Source organism: Rhinopithecus roxellana, chromosome 8 (assembly GCF_007565055.1).
Source record: "Rhinopithecus roxellana isolate Shanxi Qingling chromosome 8, ASM756505v1, whole genome shotgun sequence".
NCBI lineage: Eukaryota > Metazoa > Chordata > Mammalia > Primates > Cercopithecidae > Rhinopithecus > Rhinopithecus roxellana.
The window spans coordinates 130,127,396-130,144,477 of record NC_044556.1 but is presented as its reverse complement, the minus strand read 5'-3'; the positions used below and the strand labels follow the sequence as shown (position 1 = coordinate 130,144,477).

At 46.2% G+C, this 17,082-nt stretch overlaps 1 protein-coding gene across 3 annotated transcripts in view; it reads right to left on the bottom strand.

Annotated features, from left to right (window-relative positions):
• Positions 1-10,873, bottom strand: part of QSOX1 (quiescin sulfhydryl oxidase 1) — a 43,973-nt gene extending 33,100 nt beyond the window's left edge. For all 3 annotated transcript variants that reach the window (XM_010375647.2, XM_030935103.1, XM_010375646.2), the window contains exon 1: positions 10,512-10,873. In XM_010375647.2, coding sequence (XP_010373949.2) covers positions 10,512-10,776 — 265 coding nt within the window. In that variant the 5' untranslated portion in view covers positions 10,777-10,873. The remainder of the gene's footprint in view (positions 1-10,511) is intronic.
• Between the last annotated feature and the right edge of the window lie 6,209 nt (positions 10,874-17,082).

The following is a 17,082-nucleotide window of genomic DNA, read 5'->3' as shown; positions in this document are numbered from 1 at the left end:
TAGGGGATGAGAGACGTTGAAGGAGTCTGTCCTGCTCCTCGCCGCCCCCCACCCAGCCTCCCACTCCCTGGGAAAAGCCCTGGTATTGCCTCTGTCCCTGGGGCCCTAAATGGGATCAGTTCCAGAAGGGTGGAGAACATGCCTTAGGGGATTTGGAATTCCTCAGGGGACCCTTGGGGAAGGTTCCTGGGGCCAGAGGTACTGGTAGTGGGCAGAGCTTGAGTGACTGGGGTAAAGGGTATCAGGAACTGGGTCCCCAGCCAGAAATGAGAGCATCTGGAATCCAGGAACTGCGGGGAAAGAAGCCTTGAGGCCAGAGTCTGGCAAATTAACCTTGCCCCTGCATCAGGCCCCAGGTCACAAGGCTGCTGGCCGCTGAAACACTGGCAGAGAGAATAATGGCACCATTCTGGGCCACAGCCCAGGATCTAAGAAGAAACAAGCTCATATACCAGGCAGCTCTCCTGAGCTCAGATTCCCCGTCAGGTGCCCCGTGAGCATCCACCAAAGTTCCACCCACATGGAGGCTGCTCCAGCTGGAAGCCAAGGTGTACACAGAGGAAGTCATACAAGCCGTGAGAGGGCAGTGACAGGGGCCAAATCATGCAGCACAGAACTCTCAAGTTTGGACCCAGCCAGGAGAGGCCGGCCCTGCAGACCAAGGCATGGGCTCAACAGGAAATGTGGAAACAGAGCTGAACCTAGACCGTCGGTCCAGTGGGCAGGGAACTTCCTGAGCAAGGTGGAGGAGGAGAGGATGGGCAAAGACTATGCTGCCTGGAGAGGAGGGTTTTTGGGAGGCATGGGAGCCAGAATAGAAGGGAGCAAGAAGGGGCCAGACTGGGAGTGCTTGCCTGGACGGCTCAGGATGACCTCCATGGCAGCTGGACCCACCTGCATCTCTGGGGCAGATGAGAGGAGAAGGAGGCCTGCCTGGTGGCAAACGCAACTCCCATTTGAAGCTCATGCCCCAGCGGCAGGGAATGGAATTTACACAGGCAGCCCACCTAGCACCCATTACGTACAGAACACTAATATCTGAAAAACATTCCTGATGGTCACAGTTTTAGCAGGACCTCTGACCCTACCTGATATGGCAGGTATGGTCAGGGCCTGCTGCATGCCAGGCCCAGGATGCAATCCCTCTGCCCCTACCATGGATTGCTGATCCCAACCTGCCTCCACATCCTGTCCACTCTCCCTCTGAAATCTCTTCCCCCACTCAAACCTCCATCTCCTCATGCTTGTCCTAGGTTGGCATGAACCCATGATCTGGTTTTTTACTGACCTTACCTCCAACCTACCCTCTGTGTCCCATAAGCTAGTACAGGTTCTCATGGCAGGGCCTCTAGAGAAACATCAACATATTATTTCTCTCCTGGTGAGGTTCTAATGTGCTCCACCCCTCACTGGCCTCTCTAGCCATCAAATGATCTTTTCTTTCTGTGGATCTGAGTATGTCAATCTCTATTCAACAGTCTCTGGGGGCTCTAACTCTCTTTAGAAGAAAACCTACAACCAGAAGGCGGTTCTTCATTTGGCCGCTGTCCACATATCCAGCCTCCTCTTACAGTTATTTTACATTAAATTAAGTCATAGATATTCATAAAATAACATTTCCAAGTAAATTAAAATACTGAAACATTAATTGCTGAACATAAGTTTAAAGTATATATGCTTTGGCATCTTGTTTTTGTATGGCATAGAGAATACAATTGGGTCTGTAATAAGCACGAAAAGCTGAGGAAACATGTTTTTAGAAATTATGAAATGGTGAATTTTAATGGAAGACAGTTCACAATGCTTGCTAGTTTTCACTAGAAATTAAGATTATTACTAAGGAGTAAAAACTAATTAATATAAGCAACTAAAACTAGAAATAATAAGGGACATAATTCTGTATGCAAGGGAAGTATGGCATGGTTTACAAAGGAAGTCATAAAATATAAGGATGTATCTTGATTAAGGGGAAAAGAGTCATTTTGTTCTAGAGTGACTGGTTATTTCACAATGAGAAAGAGGAAGAGTACAGGACCAACTAACGAATACAAGGAAGTTGTGAAGAGAAAAGAACTTCAAGTGTGGTCAAATGGGCTAACTTATAGTTTTTGTGTGTTTTTTTAATGAGCCTTAATATCAAAAGTACACTGATGAAAAATCAGAATTTGGTCCTCTCTGTTAAAACAAGGTTTTCTTGAAGTAGTGATCTGTTCTTAAAAGGAAATAGTGAAGGGTTTTTCTGTACCTTGTAGGTAATTATCCTAAGAAAGAAGGATCCTTTGTTTTATCAAGATGATTCCCTGTGCTTCATGTTGTCTTTATTAGGTCTTTGATTACCTAAGAAAATGGAGTCCTCTCTATAAAAGAGCTAAGATTTTTTTCTGCAACAGTGTAACATTCTGTATTTTCCTTTTGAAGTCTTTTAATTATCATTCTGGTTAGATGAATGACTGTGACTTAACAGTGACCTGTGATCCAGTTTGATCAAGTGATTTTTTTTGTTTTGCTTTTTTGTTTTTGTTTTGAGATAAAGTCTCACTATGTCATCCAGGCTGGAGTGCAGTGGTGCGATCGTGGCTCACTTGTCCTCCACCCCCTGGGCTCAAGTAATTCTCCATCTCAGCTGCTTAAGCAGCTGGGACCACAGGTGCACACCACCACATCTGGCTAATTTTAAAAAAATTTTCTATAGAAATGGGGTCTCCCTATTTTGCCCAGACTGGTCTCGAACCCATAGGCTCAAGGTATCCTCCTGCCTCGGCCTCCCAAAGTGTTGGGATTACCATCATGAGCCACCATGCCCAGCCTGATTTAAGTGTTTTAATTTTAAACCTTTGACATTTTGTACAAACTTCCCAAAATCAAATTCTAAATTAAGGCTTTCTGAACTTGAAGTAACTTTGGAACATTCCAGAGGGCCCTGGAACATCTCAAAGATTCTGCAAAGGAGAGATATTACACTAGTTAGGCTCATTTGATGTATTAATTACATGGGAAGCATTGTCAAACAAGAAATGATGTTTAATTTTCTTTGAGTTATATTTACTAATGTATATATATATATAATTGTTACTAATGTGTATCCCCAAAATTATGATATTCCTAGAAATATGATGTATTATCAGCCTTAATTTCGGTTATTAGGTTAAAATGTTGTATGCACAGCAATAACCAAATTTCCTTGTCAATTGTGTCATTATGAACTCTCATCAGATCTTTACCACAAACATTTTAAGTCTTATTGTCTACAGTTAATTGCTTTATTCTGTTTTTCTAAAAGCTTTTTTCTAAGCAACTATAATCCTAAAGTGCTTCATCTTCAAGGAGATCCATGGAAAAGTCTCTGATAAGTACCATTTCTGATAACTTCAAGATAATATGATTGGACTGGCAAAGAATTTCCAGAACTCTAATGAAAAAACTGATGGGTCTGCAAAACTGATAACCAAGATCAAGCAGAACAAGAATTAATTACATGAGACTAAATGAACCAATGAAGAATTATGGGTTGTTATGGTTTTTAAATTTGAAATGTTGTTGGTTCTTTCTAACGTTTTGTTGTCCTTATTTAAGAAAACTTATTTTCTTTTAAGCTATCTATAGTTTCCGGCAAGTTGGTAAGTATACTCTTGTGAACAAAAACGGAAACATTTTCTCCCTGTAAGACCTCTCTGGAATTCAGAAACTATTTGTGAATATTCTTATTTTTATGGCAATACTGTTATTTGCCTAAGTTCAATAAGCATCTGCTCTCTTTATAACAGGATACAATAGAAAACACTGGTGATGTTACCGAGGTTTTGAGTGTGATGCCATACTTGAGAATATACGTACGATGAATCTACAGGTACTGCAGGTGAAATCTAAAGTTGGGCTTGGTTTGGCTTCCTAGCCTTGAGAGGTTGTTAAAAGTCCAATCTGAGATTTCCTATCGATAAGTTCCAGCAAAGCAAACTTAAGAAGAGCCTATGTGATCAATCACTATCCTTGGCCGGGCGCGGTGGCTCAAGCCTGTAATCCCAGCACTTTGGGAGGCCGAGACGGGCGGATCACGAAGTCAGGAGATCAAGACCATCCTGGCTAACACGATGAAACCCTGTCTCTACTAAAAAAATACAAAAAAACTAGCCGGGCGAGGTGGCAGGCGCCTGTAGTTCCAGCTACTCGGGAGGCTGAGGCAGGAGAATGGCGTAAACCCGGGAGGCGGAGCTTGCAGTGAGCTGAGATCGTGCCACTGCACTCCAGCCTGGGCGACAGGGCGAGACTCCGTCTCAAAAAAAAAAAAAAAAAAAAAAAAAAAAAAATCACTATTCTTGCCACACTTATGTAAATAATCAGGCCAAGTTTGATGAGACTAAACATATTCTGCGAGCAAATTAGTCTTACCCTGACTATTCTATTCTATTCTATTTTATTGTGGATGGAGTCTTGCTCTGTCATCCAGGCTGGAGTGCAGTGGTGCGATCTCGGCTCACTGTGACCTCTGCCTCTCGTTTATCCTGATTATCTTTGGTAGAAATGGGGGTGACTACAGAGAGAAAAAATATGTTCCTGAAGAAAAACTATAGTACACCTGTTATTAGATTGTAGCCTTGTTGATCATTTTCAAGTTTTTACCATCTACCTATAAGATGGATTGGATCCTGAATTCTTCCAGTTTCTTCCAAAACTAGCTACAGTTCTCCAACTAAGAACAAGAACTGTACTGTGTAAATGATGACTTGATGGGTGCTGACGAGTTGAGGGGTGCAGCACACCAACATGGCACAAGTATACATATGTAACAAACCTGCATGTTATGCACATGTACCCTAGAACTTAAAGTATAATAAAAAAAAAAAAAAAAAAAAGAACTGTACTGTGCCTAAAGCCCTATAAGCAGAAGCTGAACAACTTCAAGGGACAAGTCTCATGCCTGATGTGTAAGCCACACAAAGAGTTCACCAAAATGCCCAATGCCATAACCAGAGACAATCAAACTGCAAACCAGGACAAGAAGTTGACAATTTCATGCTTTCCCAAAACATCTGAACAAGAGATTCACTGGAATAAGCCTTCCACTTTATCCTTAATTATGTCTACCTTTTTTCGTCTGGCAGGATAATGCTGTAGTCAGAATTTCACAATCAGTGGCTTCTGGGGGTAACTTCATGAAATACTGGATTTGTCACGCTCAACCCAGATCTTTACATGACCAAAGGGATCCTTTAGTCCACCCAGGGGGTAACTTCCGCAACATCCCTAACACAACTATTGTTCAAACTGTACTAGTGGTCCCTTTTATAGAGTCAGACTTTTAGACCCATGTGTTCTTACTCCCTGCTTTAATTTAACCCAGTCATGGGATGCTAGATAATAGAAATGCTACCTACCAGCTGAACAGGGAATCGGTGCAATTGCTGACACTTTTTGTTGCACATGGATAGATACATAGGGTATTAAGACTCAGTCGCAAAAAATGAACAAATAGTACTTGGTTAAAAAGGGTAAATTCCTCATCTGGCTCACTCTTTCATCTCTTCGATTTTAGCTGGTTTGGTTCATGGGTCCATGGCTAAGCAGCATATTGTAAACTCTCAGTATTATCCTGGGGAGAGTCATTATAGTTTCCCTGTTACACTGTATCCTCTCAAAAAGTCTTAAACGTCTTTATGCAGCCATCTGCTGAATGCTAAATGGTCTCTCTCCAGTGTGAATGACCAAAACTCCAAGTAACACGTGATAATGAGGATACCTTAACCTATAAATGATGTGTTAAGACTGAAAACCCAAAATGATGATTACTGAGAGGAGTGCTGATGCCCTGTTTTAGTAACACTCTCACCTAGGTGAGAACCTGACCAAAAGGGGAGAATTGTTAAATATTTCTAGGAGGCCATCGGTTGGGACTGAGCTCCTGCACAAGGCCCAAGAGACCAAACCACGATGGAGTCCCTCAAGCTGAAGTCCCACGCCACCAAGCCAAAACTAAGCTGTTGATCTGACCTTCCAAGAAATCAGGAGAGAGTGAGATAACAGTCAAATCTCCAAACAAGCCAGTTTCAGCCAACATAAGGAAATCTCCTCTGCTTTAACCTTTAAAAGGGACCGAAAGAACCCATCTGATTTTTGATCTGTTTCTGCTTTCTTCAGCCTTTTTCTGTCTATAAAGCCAAACTCCTCTGCTTAGCTCATCGGAATACTCATTTTGTAAGAGAGAATGTGGTGTTGCCTGATTCTAGAATCACAATAAAAGCCAGTTAAGATTTTTGAATGTGGTGTAATTTTGTCTTTTGACAAGTAACAGGAGTTGGAATAGAGAAGGTCCTTATCTGAGTGCTCCATTGTTAAAGCAAAGCTGCATTTAAGCTTTACTGTCAAAGCAATGCAGAGTTGAGTGATAGAGATTTTCTGAAGTGTCAGGTGACTTAAATGCCCAACACCAAAATGATCACTAGTATCAGTTCAGCTCTACCAGTGGGGAGAAAACCTTTTCCTGGTACAATTATTGCTCTGAACAGAGTAATTTTTGTACCAACAACAGAATAAATGGACTAATGGAGAGGGGAAGGGTGGCAAGGCAAGAGACGCTAGACAGCTGTAAATTTTGGAGTGATGGGTGAAAGGATGCCCTGTGGTGAGGGTGTTGTGGGGATTCTGCTGAGCCCCTACCAGGGGCTTGGTCTGGAGTCAAGGGCAGCGTCCCCTGCCCCACTCACAAGTTCAGGAAGGCACTGGGTGGAGTAGGAAACCTTGCTTGGAGTTTAACTGGCTGCAGCACCGTGAGCTCCACGTGTCTCTCTGGACCTCTGCTTCCTCCTGGATCAGCGAGGGCCAGGATGAATGATCTCTAATGCCCCTTCCAGCTCTGACAACCGTTCAGGTGCTGGATGGCAAACAACTCTTAACAAGAAACATGCAGCCTCCGAGTGTTAAGTGGGTCTGGGCTTCCATGAAGGCAGAGGCACAGATGTACCCAAACCACAAAGAGCCAGCGAGACCTGGTGGTCTAGTGACCAGAAGCTACCAACCCTCAGCTCTGGACTCTACACCGAAGTCTTCAGGAGTTCTCCTGACACAGAGTTGGTTTATGCCCTATCCAGCTAGTCAGTACTATGCGGTCACCAACTCATGCCTTCCTTCCTCCTTGCTGACAGTTTCTGGGCAGTGACATCACTGGATGGACAAAATGCCTTCCCTACCCCTCACACCTGGCTGACACCCCCAGTCTGAGTCAAGATGATCCACGGCACCAGCAGAAGGTTCTACACTCACACTGTCATTTGGAATCCTGTGAGGCTTAGGCCACTGGCGACCATGAATGTGCAGTGGGCTCCTACTCTGTACCAGGCTCTGGTGCTGGGAATCACAGGTACACATAGCAGATGTGGCCTGTGCCCTGGAAGAGAAGGGGGGCAAAACCAACACTGCTCACTGTCACTCAAACACACGCCTTATGAACCTCACCTTCATAGCTCGGCACACACTGTTTTTCCACCTGGAGTATCCTTCCTTCTCCACCCACCTCTCTACCTGCCCAGGCTCCAGAGAGCCAAAAAGAGCTGGAGTCAACGGCCTCCTCCAGCATCTGTGTAAACCTGGCAAGTTACTTATCTGTTTTAAAAAAAAGAGGAAGACAATATCCATAGCTCAGATATTTTCCGGGGTAAGGATTGTCATAATAATGGCCTGTGAAGGCCCTTAGCAAACTGCTGGCATAAGGCAAGCGTGTAATAAATAACTACTGGCATGAAGGCCTTTGGTGATTAGATTAGCCCTCTGTGACTTTCCTCCCCCGGGTTCCTACAAGAAATGGCTGAACCACTCCTTTGGCCTTTTTCAAACACAGCTTTGAAACAATTGCCAATTTTCCTTCTGTGAGTAGTTCATTTCCCCAACTGCAATGCAAACAATGCTTATCACTCAACAAATATTTGCTGATTGATTAGCCAGTGAATAGCAATGAAGGCCTAAATTGGATACTACCAATTTCCCAAACATATGGTGGGAGCTGCTCTGTAATAGAAAGGGGGTGAACTAGGTTCTCAGAAACACATGCTCTGCCCCAGGGCAGCAGCTGCCCTAGAGAATCTACTGCCCTAGTCACTGAAGAAATGAACCCTATTCAGTCAGATTAAATGCCTGAAGCCAGCCAAGTATGGCTGCAAAATTCTTCTCTCTCCCCATGACCTTCACTCTGTCTCTGTTCCTGCCTCAAGATACAGGTGTCCTCAGCAGAGAGCATGGGCCATACTCACACAGTCCAGGGTGGGATGAGAGCAGCCCTCTGCGGGTCCACAACCAATCTTTCTCAAGAAACCTCAGGACAGAGATGAAGCGAGACCAATCCGAGCTACTCAGCAGGGCCTCACCAGGGAATACCCCTTTGGGTTAGAGTGAAGGACATTCTTCATTGCAGGCTGACAGCAGATTCTGCCAGTGCCCTCCCAACACCATCTGGCTCAAGGGCTGACACACCAATGGCTCACAGGAGACGTCCAGCTTCCACTGAAATCTCTCACCTCCCATTTACCCTGGATCATCCCCACAGACTTTGATCCTTCCATTTCCTTTTCAGAGGTTAAATTCTGATTTCGCTTTCTTATTTTAAAGAAAGGCTCCATGCACTGGGGAATACCGTTTGGAAATGTTAACCCTCATCCAGGAGCAGACTGGGTCAGTATCTAGATATGCAACTCACAGGAAAACTAAAACTCTGCATTGCAAGAGGCTAAACATGTGAGTCAGCTGGAAGCTAATCTTTCCCTCCAGCACTCTCAAGAAGGAAGAAATTCAAGACTAAGTCCATCTGCAGCCATTGAACACCTCTTGTAGCCTCAAAGTGGAAAGTGATCAGGGAATTTTTATGATGTTCATGCCCACAATGTCCCCTGAGATTTACCTTCTCTTAGGTGTTCCAGTTCCATGATCCGTGTTCTTTCTTCCTCCTCCCCTGACCAGATGTGTTGACATCACTCCCCCCCTGACCAAATGTGTTGAAATGGTGTGAAGCACTGCTCAGAAAGGCTGGTTCAGCTAATGGGACCAGTGAGGTATGTGGGCAAGTGTAAACTGGAGGTCAAAACAGCTTATAAGTTTCTTTTAAAAATAATTTTCCAGGACCATATGGCTAAAAGATGTACGCATGGTTCCATCTAGCCACTTCAGAAACCAATCTGCAAGCTGCTCAGGAAAGAAGGAGGGTGAGTGTGAAAACTAACATCTACAAAGGCACTATTCTACCACAAAGAGTGGAGTTTATCAAGAAATACCGACAGCAGAGAAGGGGAACAATGGTTCCAGTTCCGCTTTCTCTAGAAAGAGGCCTACTTCCAAAGATGCCCACAGTTCTCATTCAGTGACCATTTCAGGGCAGGAGCCCGTGCTAGCGACCTAGCACCAGAATCAGGAAGTAGCTCCATTCAGAGGCAGCAAGTCAAGAATAAATCACTATCACTACACCACTCCTGCCCGCCAAATGCCCACTACCTGGGTTAGGTGGATGTGTGACACCACAGGAATCTTTAAATTGTGGAAAGGAAACTATGAGATAATGTATGCCCAGTACTTAGTAAGGTGCCTGAAATGATAGGTGCTCCGTAAATATTAATTACTATTATTACCATATTTCCTCGACTCTAAGTCTTAAGTTTTTCAAAATTTTAGCATTTCTGTAATAGAGTTCCCCTTAAAGTCTCTATACATATAGTGGTTTTTTCCTATCCTTCTACCCCTTGGGCTGTCACAAAATGAACAGTGTGTCTCACAGTTGATGTCTTGGAATCCAGGAAATATAGTTTTGATGCCCCAACCAGTGATTGGGAACACGGAGCAAGAACCAGACATGCACCAAAGGCCTCTGGGTGCATGGGGTTAAAACATTAGGGTCTGAGCGGGGGAAGACAGAGGATGTGGCCCGGAAGCTAAGGAGCTGGAGGCTGCAGGTCAGGAGAGGCCCAGAACAGAGATACCCCTATCAAAGACAAAAATGAGAAAGGAAGTGTATGTACCATCTGGGTCAACCAGTCGAGGGAGTGGAGAAAGGTGGTGGGGGGGCAAAATGAATGCCCGTTCCCTTTTCTCCCCAGCACTGACCCACAGCAGCTAAGGAACCTGGCAGGAAAGCGACATGGGTCCCTGGACGAGAGGAAGAGGACTGCCACAAGGCTGGACCAGGAAGCCGTAAGGTGTCAGCGGACCATGCGGAGGAAGGAACAAAGGAGACCCTTCTCTGGGGAGGAGGCAGTAACCTGCCGGGGGACGAACCGGGCAAGCAGGGCAGGTCTGGGGGACCAGGCCGCGGAGAGGGGAGAGAAGCTCGGGATGAGGGCCAAGAGGAAAAGGCAAGGGAGCGGGAGCCAAAAATGGAGATGAGAAACATGAAGGTGGGGGTCGCGGGATGCGCGGAGAGGAAGAGGTGGGCGGAGGTGACTGGAAGAGGGACGTGCTCCCGGAGTAAGGGGCTGCCCGCGGGGCAGGTGGAGGGGTCGGGGCGGCGGGGCACGGGGAAGCGGGCCGCCGCCGCTTCTCACCTTTGACGTCTTCGGCCAGCGCCTTCCACGTCGGGGCGAAGGCGATGCAGTGGCCGCACCAGGAGGCGAAGAACTCCACGGCCCAAGCGCCGCGAGAGCCCAGCACCGCGCCGCGCACCGTGTCCGCCTGCAGCAGCGTCAGCGGGTCGGAAGGCGAGTAGAGCGCCGAGCGCGGAGCTGCGCCAGCGCCGGGAACCGCGAGCAGCAACAGTAGCAGCAGCAGCAGGGACGGCAGCGGCTCGGAGCCGCGGCCGCACCTCCCCATCCTCGGCGCTGCGCTCACCACCACACGCAAGTACCGGATGAGTCGGGTCCCGGCGCCGCGGCACCGCCTGCCTCCGCCCGCAAGGAGGAGCCACGTGGCCCCGCCCCTGAGCCCTCCGTGGCCGGCCCCGTCCCCCCACCCCCCGCCCCGCCCCTCAGGCCGCGCCTGGGCCCAGGAGCGGGAGGGGCTGAGCTTGCTGCCGGGGCTGGCCGTGGCCGGGCGGTGAGCCATCCTTTCGCGGTCCGCCGAGGCCTCAGAGCTGCGCAAGCCGGGTTCCCGCCTCAGGCCCCAGGAGGCGAGGTGTACAGTCCAGTCCCTGGAGCTCCATCCCCAAGGAAAGGAATGGAGCGTCCGCTGAGCAGTGGCTGCGGGGCCCTCGCGGAGGTTGTTTGGCCTGTCACGGCCCCCGTATCCAACGGAAGAGGAGTCCGTTGGAATTGACGACCCGGATTTCTGCTGTTTTAGGGCAGTTCCTGGGCTCCCGCAAAGCGATGAGACGTTGTGAATTAGATGCAGGTGGGAGAGAAGAGGGACGCGTGGTCTGCGACCACCAAGACCCCACAGGATCAGATGCACCCACCCCTGCTGATGTCCGTGACCATCTAAAGGGGAACATCATTTGAGGGGCTCTACTCATGGATCAGAAGCCCCTTCTCTACTGTGGGGTGTGCTGGGTTGGCGGGCCGTTGCCGTGGAATCAGTTTCCTCAGGACCCACATCTGGCCACCTTCATAAGGTTGTTAGGGCGATTCCAAGATTCGGAGTTCCCGGCAGCCCGGATCCCCCACATCCAACTCTTCAGCCCACTCAGAACTCTCCACGCTGACTCACATATTCCTGTCGCAGGTAGCCTGAACAACTCACCTGGTGTTGATGGGCACTAAGGTGTTAATGGATTTTCTCTGGTTACCTTTGCAGCTCCACTGTTTTGAGTGAGTTATTTTAAGGGGAGAAGGTGCTCCTCAGAGGGTTGTCAGGTGATATTTTTCCTTTGTGTCTGCCAGGTTAGCCCCCTTCACCTGTAAGAGCTTTGAACCTAGATTTGTTATTCATTTATTCAAGTTTTACTGAGTGGTGTCATGCCAGGCACTTGTTTAGGTATAAGGATAAGACAATAAACAAAATACAGACTCTAGGGACGTGGAACTTGCATTCCAGTAGGGGTAAAGAGATGATACATAAGTAAATGTAAATCAGATGGTGACCGATGCTATGAAGAAATGTAGACTAGGGTAAGAATAGAGTGGCAGAGGAGGTGCTATTTTATACACGAAGATCAGGGACAGGTCTACCTTTAATATTTGCAAGAATTGAGTCAGTAGTACAAATGGAGGCCCACATATCATGTCTACATATTTTAAAACTACAAATTAAACTAATGCAAAATTCCTATCTTTTTATCTTGACATGTATACCTTCATCATAATCTGGAAAGCCACATTTAAGTTTAGGATTCTTGGACCCTTCTGAGATATGCCCTCGAATGCAGTGCTTTGGAGGCGGAACATGTCCTTGGCCCTCAGCCTTCCTTCTTCTCTTGGCACCCCAGCACTGTCCCATACTTCAAATGGCCTTGTGCCCACACCTATAACAAATACAACTGCACATCAGAGTTTCGTCCACACCTCCTACAAATAGCCTCCCCTTGACCACCGCTTGCTCCTCAGGAGGACAGACCTTGGGAAAGGCTGATGCAGCCTGTAGCTGGTGACCTGTTGCTATTGGGGCACTAGGTTCTAGGGTCCCAGGTACTCACAATATGCTATAAAAAGGGGAGAGGGGCAAGAGCTTTCAGTGAGTACATCCCGTTGGCCTGTGGGCTTCTTGCTCTATGTAAAGGAACATGGACGGGAGAGAATCAGGTGCTCAGAGCCCTAGACTGGAGCTCCTCTTGCCCCAGTCTTAAGGCAGTTCTAAAGAGGTAACATTTGAGGAAGCCTTGTGGGAGTCTGGGTTAGGAGCATTCCAGGAAGTGGTCCAGAGGTTGGAGTTTTTACTACCTTCATGTGTTCATATTCTGTCTTCCCAAAGTCTTAAGCTGCGTAAAGAATTATGTGTTAACTAATTGAAGTGTTAGTACCTTGCTGACTCTCCTTCCCATGACCCAGCCAATTCCAGTTGCTAGGTACTCCTCCCCGGGACTCAGTCCCTGTACAGCTTCTGCTGTCCAACTTTTCTCACTCCTAGCAGCCTCTGGGACCAGAATGGGCAGTCCTCTAGTAACGTTGGGTTCCATGGGTTGGAAGTACTGCAGCGGCTGGATCAGGTTCCAGTCAAGTCTGGTACCTTCAAATGCCTCTATTGTTAAACAGTGTTGTAGTTATCTTTCTCATGGGCCTGGAAATTAAGGAGACAATGTCTACCGAACATGCTGAGTGCCTGAGAAAGACACCCCAGATAAATACACAAAGACTTGCTTGTTTGAATATCTGTTTCAGAGCATCAGAAATGGAAAAGAATACAAACTATTTGAATGGAGTAGAGAAAGGTTTGTTGGCAGTGGTGCCAAAGAGGTTTAGGACTGAGAGTTTTAAAGTCTGGGGTTTCTGTATTTCATCAGAAGAGGGATTTTCAACTCTTTAAAGTCTTGGAAACCTTTATTCAAACAGAATCTTGAAACTTAAACAGATAAGAGCAGTAACAAAGATACAACCTAGAGCAAAACCTGCTTTCTGTGGTCAGTGGGGCTCCCTAGGCCTCTATTTGACAATCACTGGTTTAGAATTAAGAGCAGAAAACATAAGAATCAGAACTTGCCCTTCTTGCCCTTCCTGGAACTTCCTGGGATGAAAAGGTTGCAGAAAAGGAAATCTACTCAGGAATGGGTGTTGAGAGAGGAAGGTGTGCTGAGGAAAGCCCCGGAAGCTGGAGGGAGCACTTAGAAATTCCTACCCAAGTCCCCTTTTCCGCCTTCCTACATATAAATTGTAGGAAAGGGGGCCGAGATGAATCAGATGAGCAAATACTCATAGTATGAGCTAGCACTTTGCACCTGCTGCTCTAAGCATTTACAGCTGGTACTCATTTAGTCCTCACACCAACCCTCAATCCGAGGTTGATATTATACCAACTCTCAACATGAGGTTGATAAACCATTTTTACAGATGGGGACTGAAGCGGAAGGGGCCCTGTTGACTTTCCCACTTGTGAATCATTCATGTGTTATACATGAATAAAGGAGAGGGAATTTGGAAGTCTGCCACCCAAAAATGAAATAGACTGTGAGAGGAATGCGGCTTATATCAATTCACATAATTATAGTGAGCAATAGAAGAGTGTTTGGTAAAATACGTCACCCAGTAGCATTAGATGACTTTCCCCTTACTCATTCGCACCAAGGATCAGAGAAGATGTATGCAGCTGGAGGCAGAGAAGAGACCCTTGCTTTGTCCCTTCAAAACTCTAGGTCTTCCAGATGAACCTTTCCACAGCTGGGAGCAGTTAGAACCCTAATTCTGAAAGTTGGAAGAAAAATAGCAAGAGTCTGTATCGGTTAGATATGGCAGGAAAGAGAAGGCACATTCCAAGGGTCTACTGAAAAGGGTTTACTGGAAGGACTATTCACAGGGGTGTGTGCAGGGCAGAGGGAACTAATCTAGGGACTGGCAACAGCAAAAAGCCTTTCTAGCACTCCTGGATCAGAGCAGAGAAAGGGAGGGCACTTTGTGATGAAAACCAGTGACCGCAGGAAGTGAGGGAGAGGGGCTGCCCAACTTTTGTTGCAACCACGCAATGCCACCACTGCCAGAAACACAGGGAGGCACTGGGAGAGTATGACTTCCACTTTTTTCTCCTCCAATCCTCCAGTTTCTTGCCATTGTCTCCCATTGGCCAAACCCAATCAAAACCAGAGGGTGAATATGCCCTCTTTATATAGCTTGTAGAAGTTGGCTTCCAAGACAAAAGGCAGGACAGTGGAGGGTGGAGAATAATGTACCTAGTACAGGGTCCCCAAATTTGGGCCCTTCAAGGCCTTAGAAATAAGAATGGAAAACATAGAAATCCCTGAACATCCTTCTGTGAGTCTCCTGAGTAGGAATTGGGGGTAGAAATCTATCTGACCACTAGAGAAAGCAAGCCAGAGGAAGAGAGTGCCAGAGATTCCTTCCCAGCACCTCATCCTTTCCTATTCACACTTGGTCTAATTGCCCTAGTCTGTATCTATGGAGGAAACTGAGGCCCAGAAAAGTGGAGTGTCTTGCTCAAGGCCATTTACCAAGGTAATGGTAGAGCCATTTTTGCCAGGCTTTCCAATACAGTCATAGAAGTATTGAGAAGGGGACGTCTGTGAAAGGGATATGTGGGGCAGACTCCCATGTTCAGGTCAACCTTCCCTGGTCCCTGGGTCACCTGATGGCAATTCAAAGGGCATAGGTACCCCCCCCCGCCCCTCACACACACACCACACAGACACACAGAGCTAATTATTTAGAGCAGAATGAAGGTACGAGACTATAGACTCAAGAAGACCTTGTTGTCTGTGGTCTTCAGCTTAATATCAGGGATGAGGCCTTTTGGGAACCCGAAAATCATCAAACACCTAAAGTCAGAGGCAGGAAGGCCATATTGTTGATTTGCTAGGATACAGGGTGCTAGCCTTCCCCAGAGAAGATTTCTGGGGACCCTGGCAACATTGTGATGGTATGATAAGATTTATTTGGGGGAACTTTAAGCTTCTGGAGTAGATGTTCTAATTTGGAATATTGCCTGCCGTGACTTAAGGGTGTATACGGCAGTTCTTCTATAACAGATAAATACCTACAACTCTAAATAAGATACTATACAACACTATGACTGCAAAAGGACAGAATTTATCAACTTTTTAAATACAAGAGCATTCTCAGAATTTCCCTGAAGAGAAGGTAATAATGTTATCAGTACATGTTAGAAGCTGCATTAAATGTGTGTGTGGAGGGAGAAGGGTGGGAGGAGCAGGGACAAGTTGAAAGAGGGCAGTCAACTGAAGCTAGGTTGGGGTCACCCTCCTTCTTCCCCAGAGCCACCAGTTTAACTCTCGTGGTAGATGCTGGGGTATGGTAGACGAACACTTGGTCTTTGAGGTCAGGATATTTGGGTCTCAGTCCTTGGCAACTCTCTGAGCTTCAGTTCCCTCATCTGTAAAATGGGTAAGCAGTCATTTTAAATGTGTAGTTCCCATCTATGAGTGCTGTGGTGATTGTTGTGTGTTCAGCTCTGGCTCTACTAGTGGTTCCCATTACTAGTCCCTAGCCTAGACTAGATGCCTGACAGAGTTTACCAGTACAAGGGTGGTGAAAAGCAGTTTTCTTTTCTTTTTCTTTCTTTCTTTTCTTTTCTTTTCTTTTTTTTTTTTTTTTTTTTTGTTTTTTTGGGACAGAGTGTCACTGAGTTGCCTAGGCTGGAGTGCAGTGGCACAATATTGGCTGACTATAACCTCTGCCTCCGGGGTTCAAGCAATTCTCATGCCTCAGCCTCATGAGCAGCTGGGATTACAGATGTGCACCACCACGCCCAGCTAACTTTTGTATTTTTAGTAGAGATGAGGTTTTGCCATGTTGGCCAGGCTGGTCTCGAACTCCTGACCTCAAGTGATCTGCCCATCTCCATCTCAGCCTCCCAAAGTGCTGGGATTACAGGCGTGAGTCACTGTGCCTGGCCTGGAAAGCAGTTTTCTATTTTTCCAATTTTTTAAATATTAAATGTTTCTTTTAAAAATACAGTGATGGAGAGAGGGGAATGAATAGGTGGAATACAGAGACTTTTTAAGGCATTGAACTTAACTGGCATCACCTTGTGTTATCTTTGGGGAGGTTGTGTAAAGAAGGAAAATTTTAATTTTCTGACTCTGTTTCATTAAAAAATGTTTTCATGCCCATATATTACTTTTAAAAATCAACTTTATTAATGTATAATTTACATACAGTAAAATTCACCCACTTTAAGTTCACATTTCCATGTGTTTTGAGAAATGTGCATACCTATATAACCAACAGTGCGATCAAAATGTAGATCAGGCTGGGCTCGGTGGCTCACTCCTGTAATCCCAGCACTTTGAGAGGCCAAGGCAGGTGGATCACCTGAGGTCGGGAGTTTGAGACCAGCCTGGCCAACATGGTGAAACCCCATCTCTACTAAAAATACCCAAATTAGCTGGGCATGGTGATGCAAGCCTATAATCCCAGCTACTTGGGAGGCTGAGGCAGGAGAATTGCTTGAACCTGGGAGGTGGAGGTTGCAATGAGCCAAGATTACACCATTACATTGCAGCCTGGGCGATGAGAGCAAAACTCCATCTCAAAAAAAAAAAAAAAAAAATATATATATATA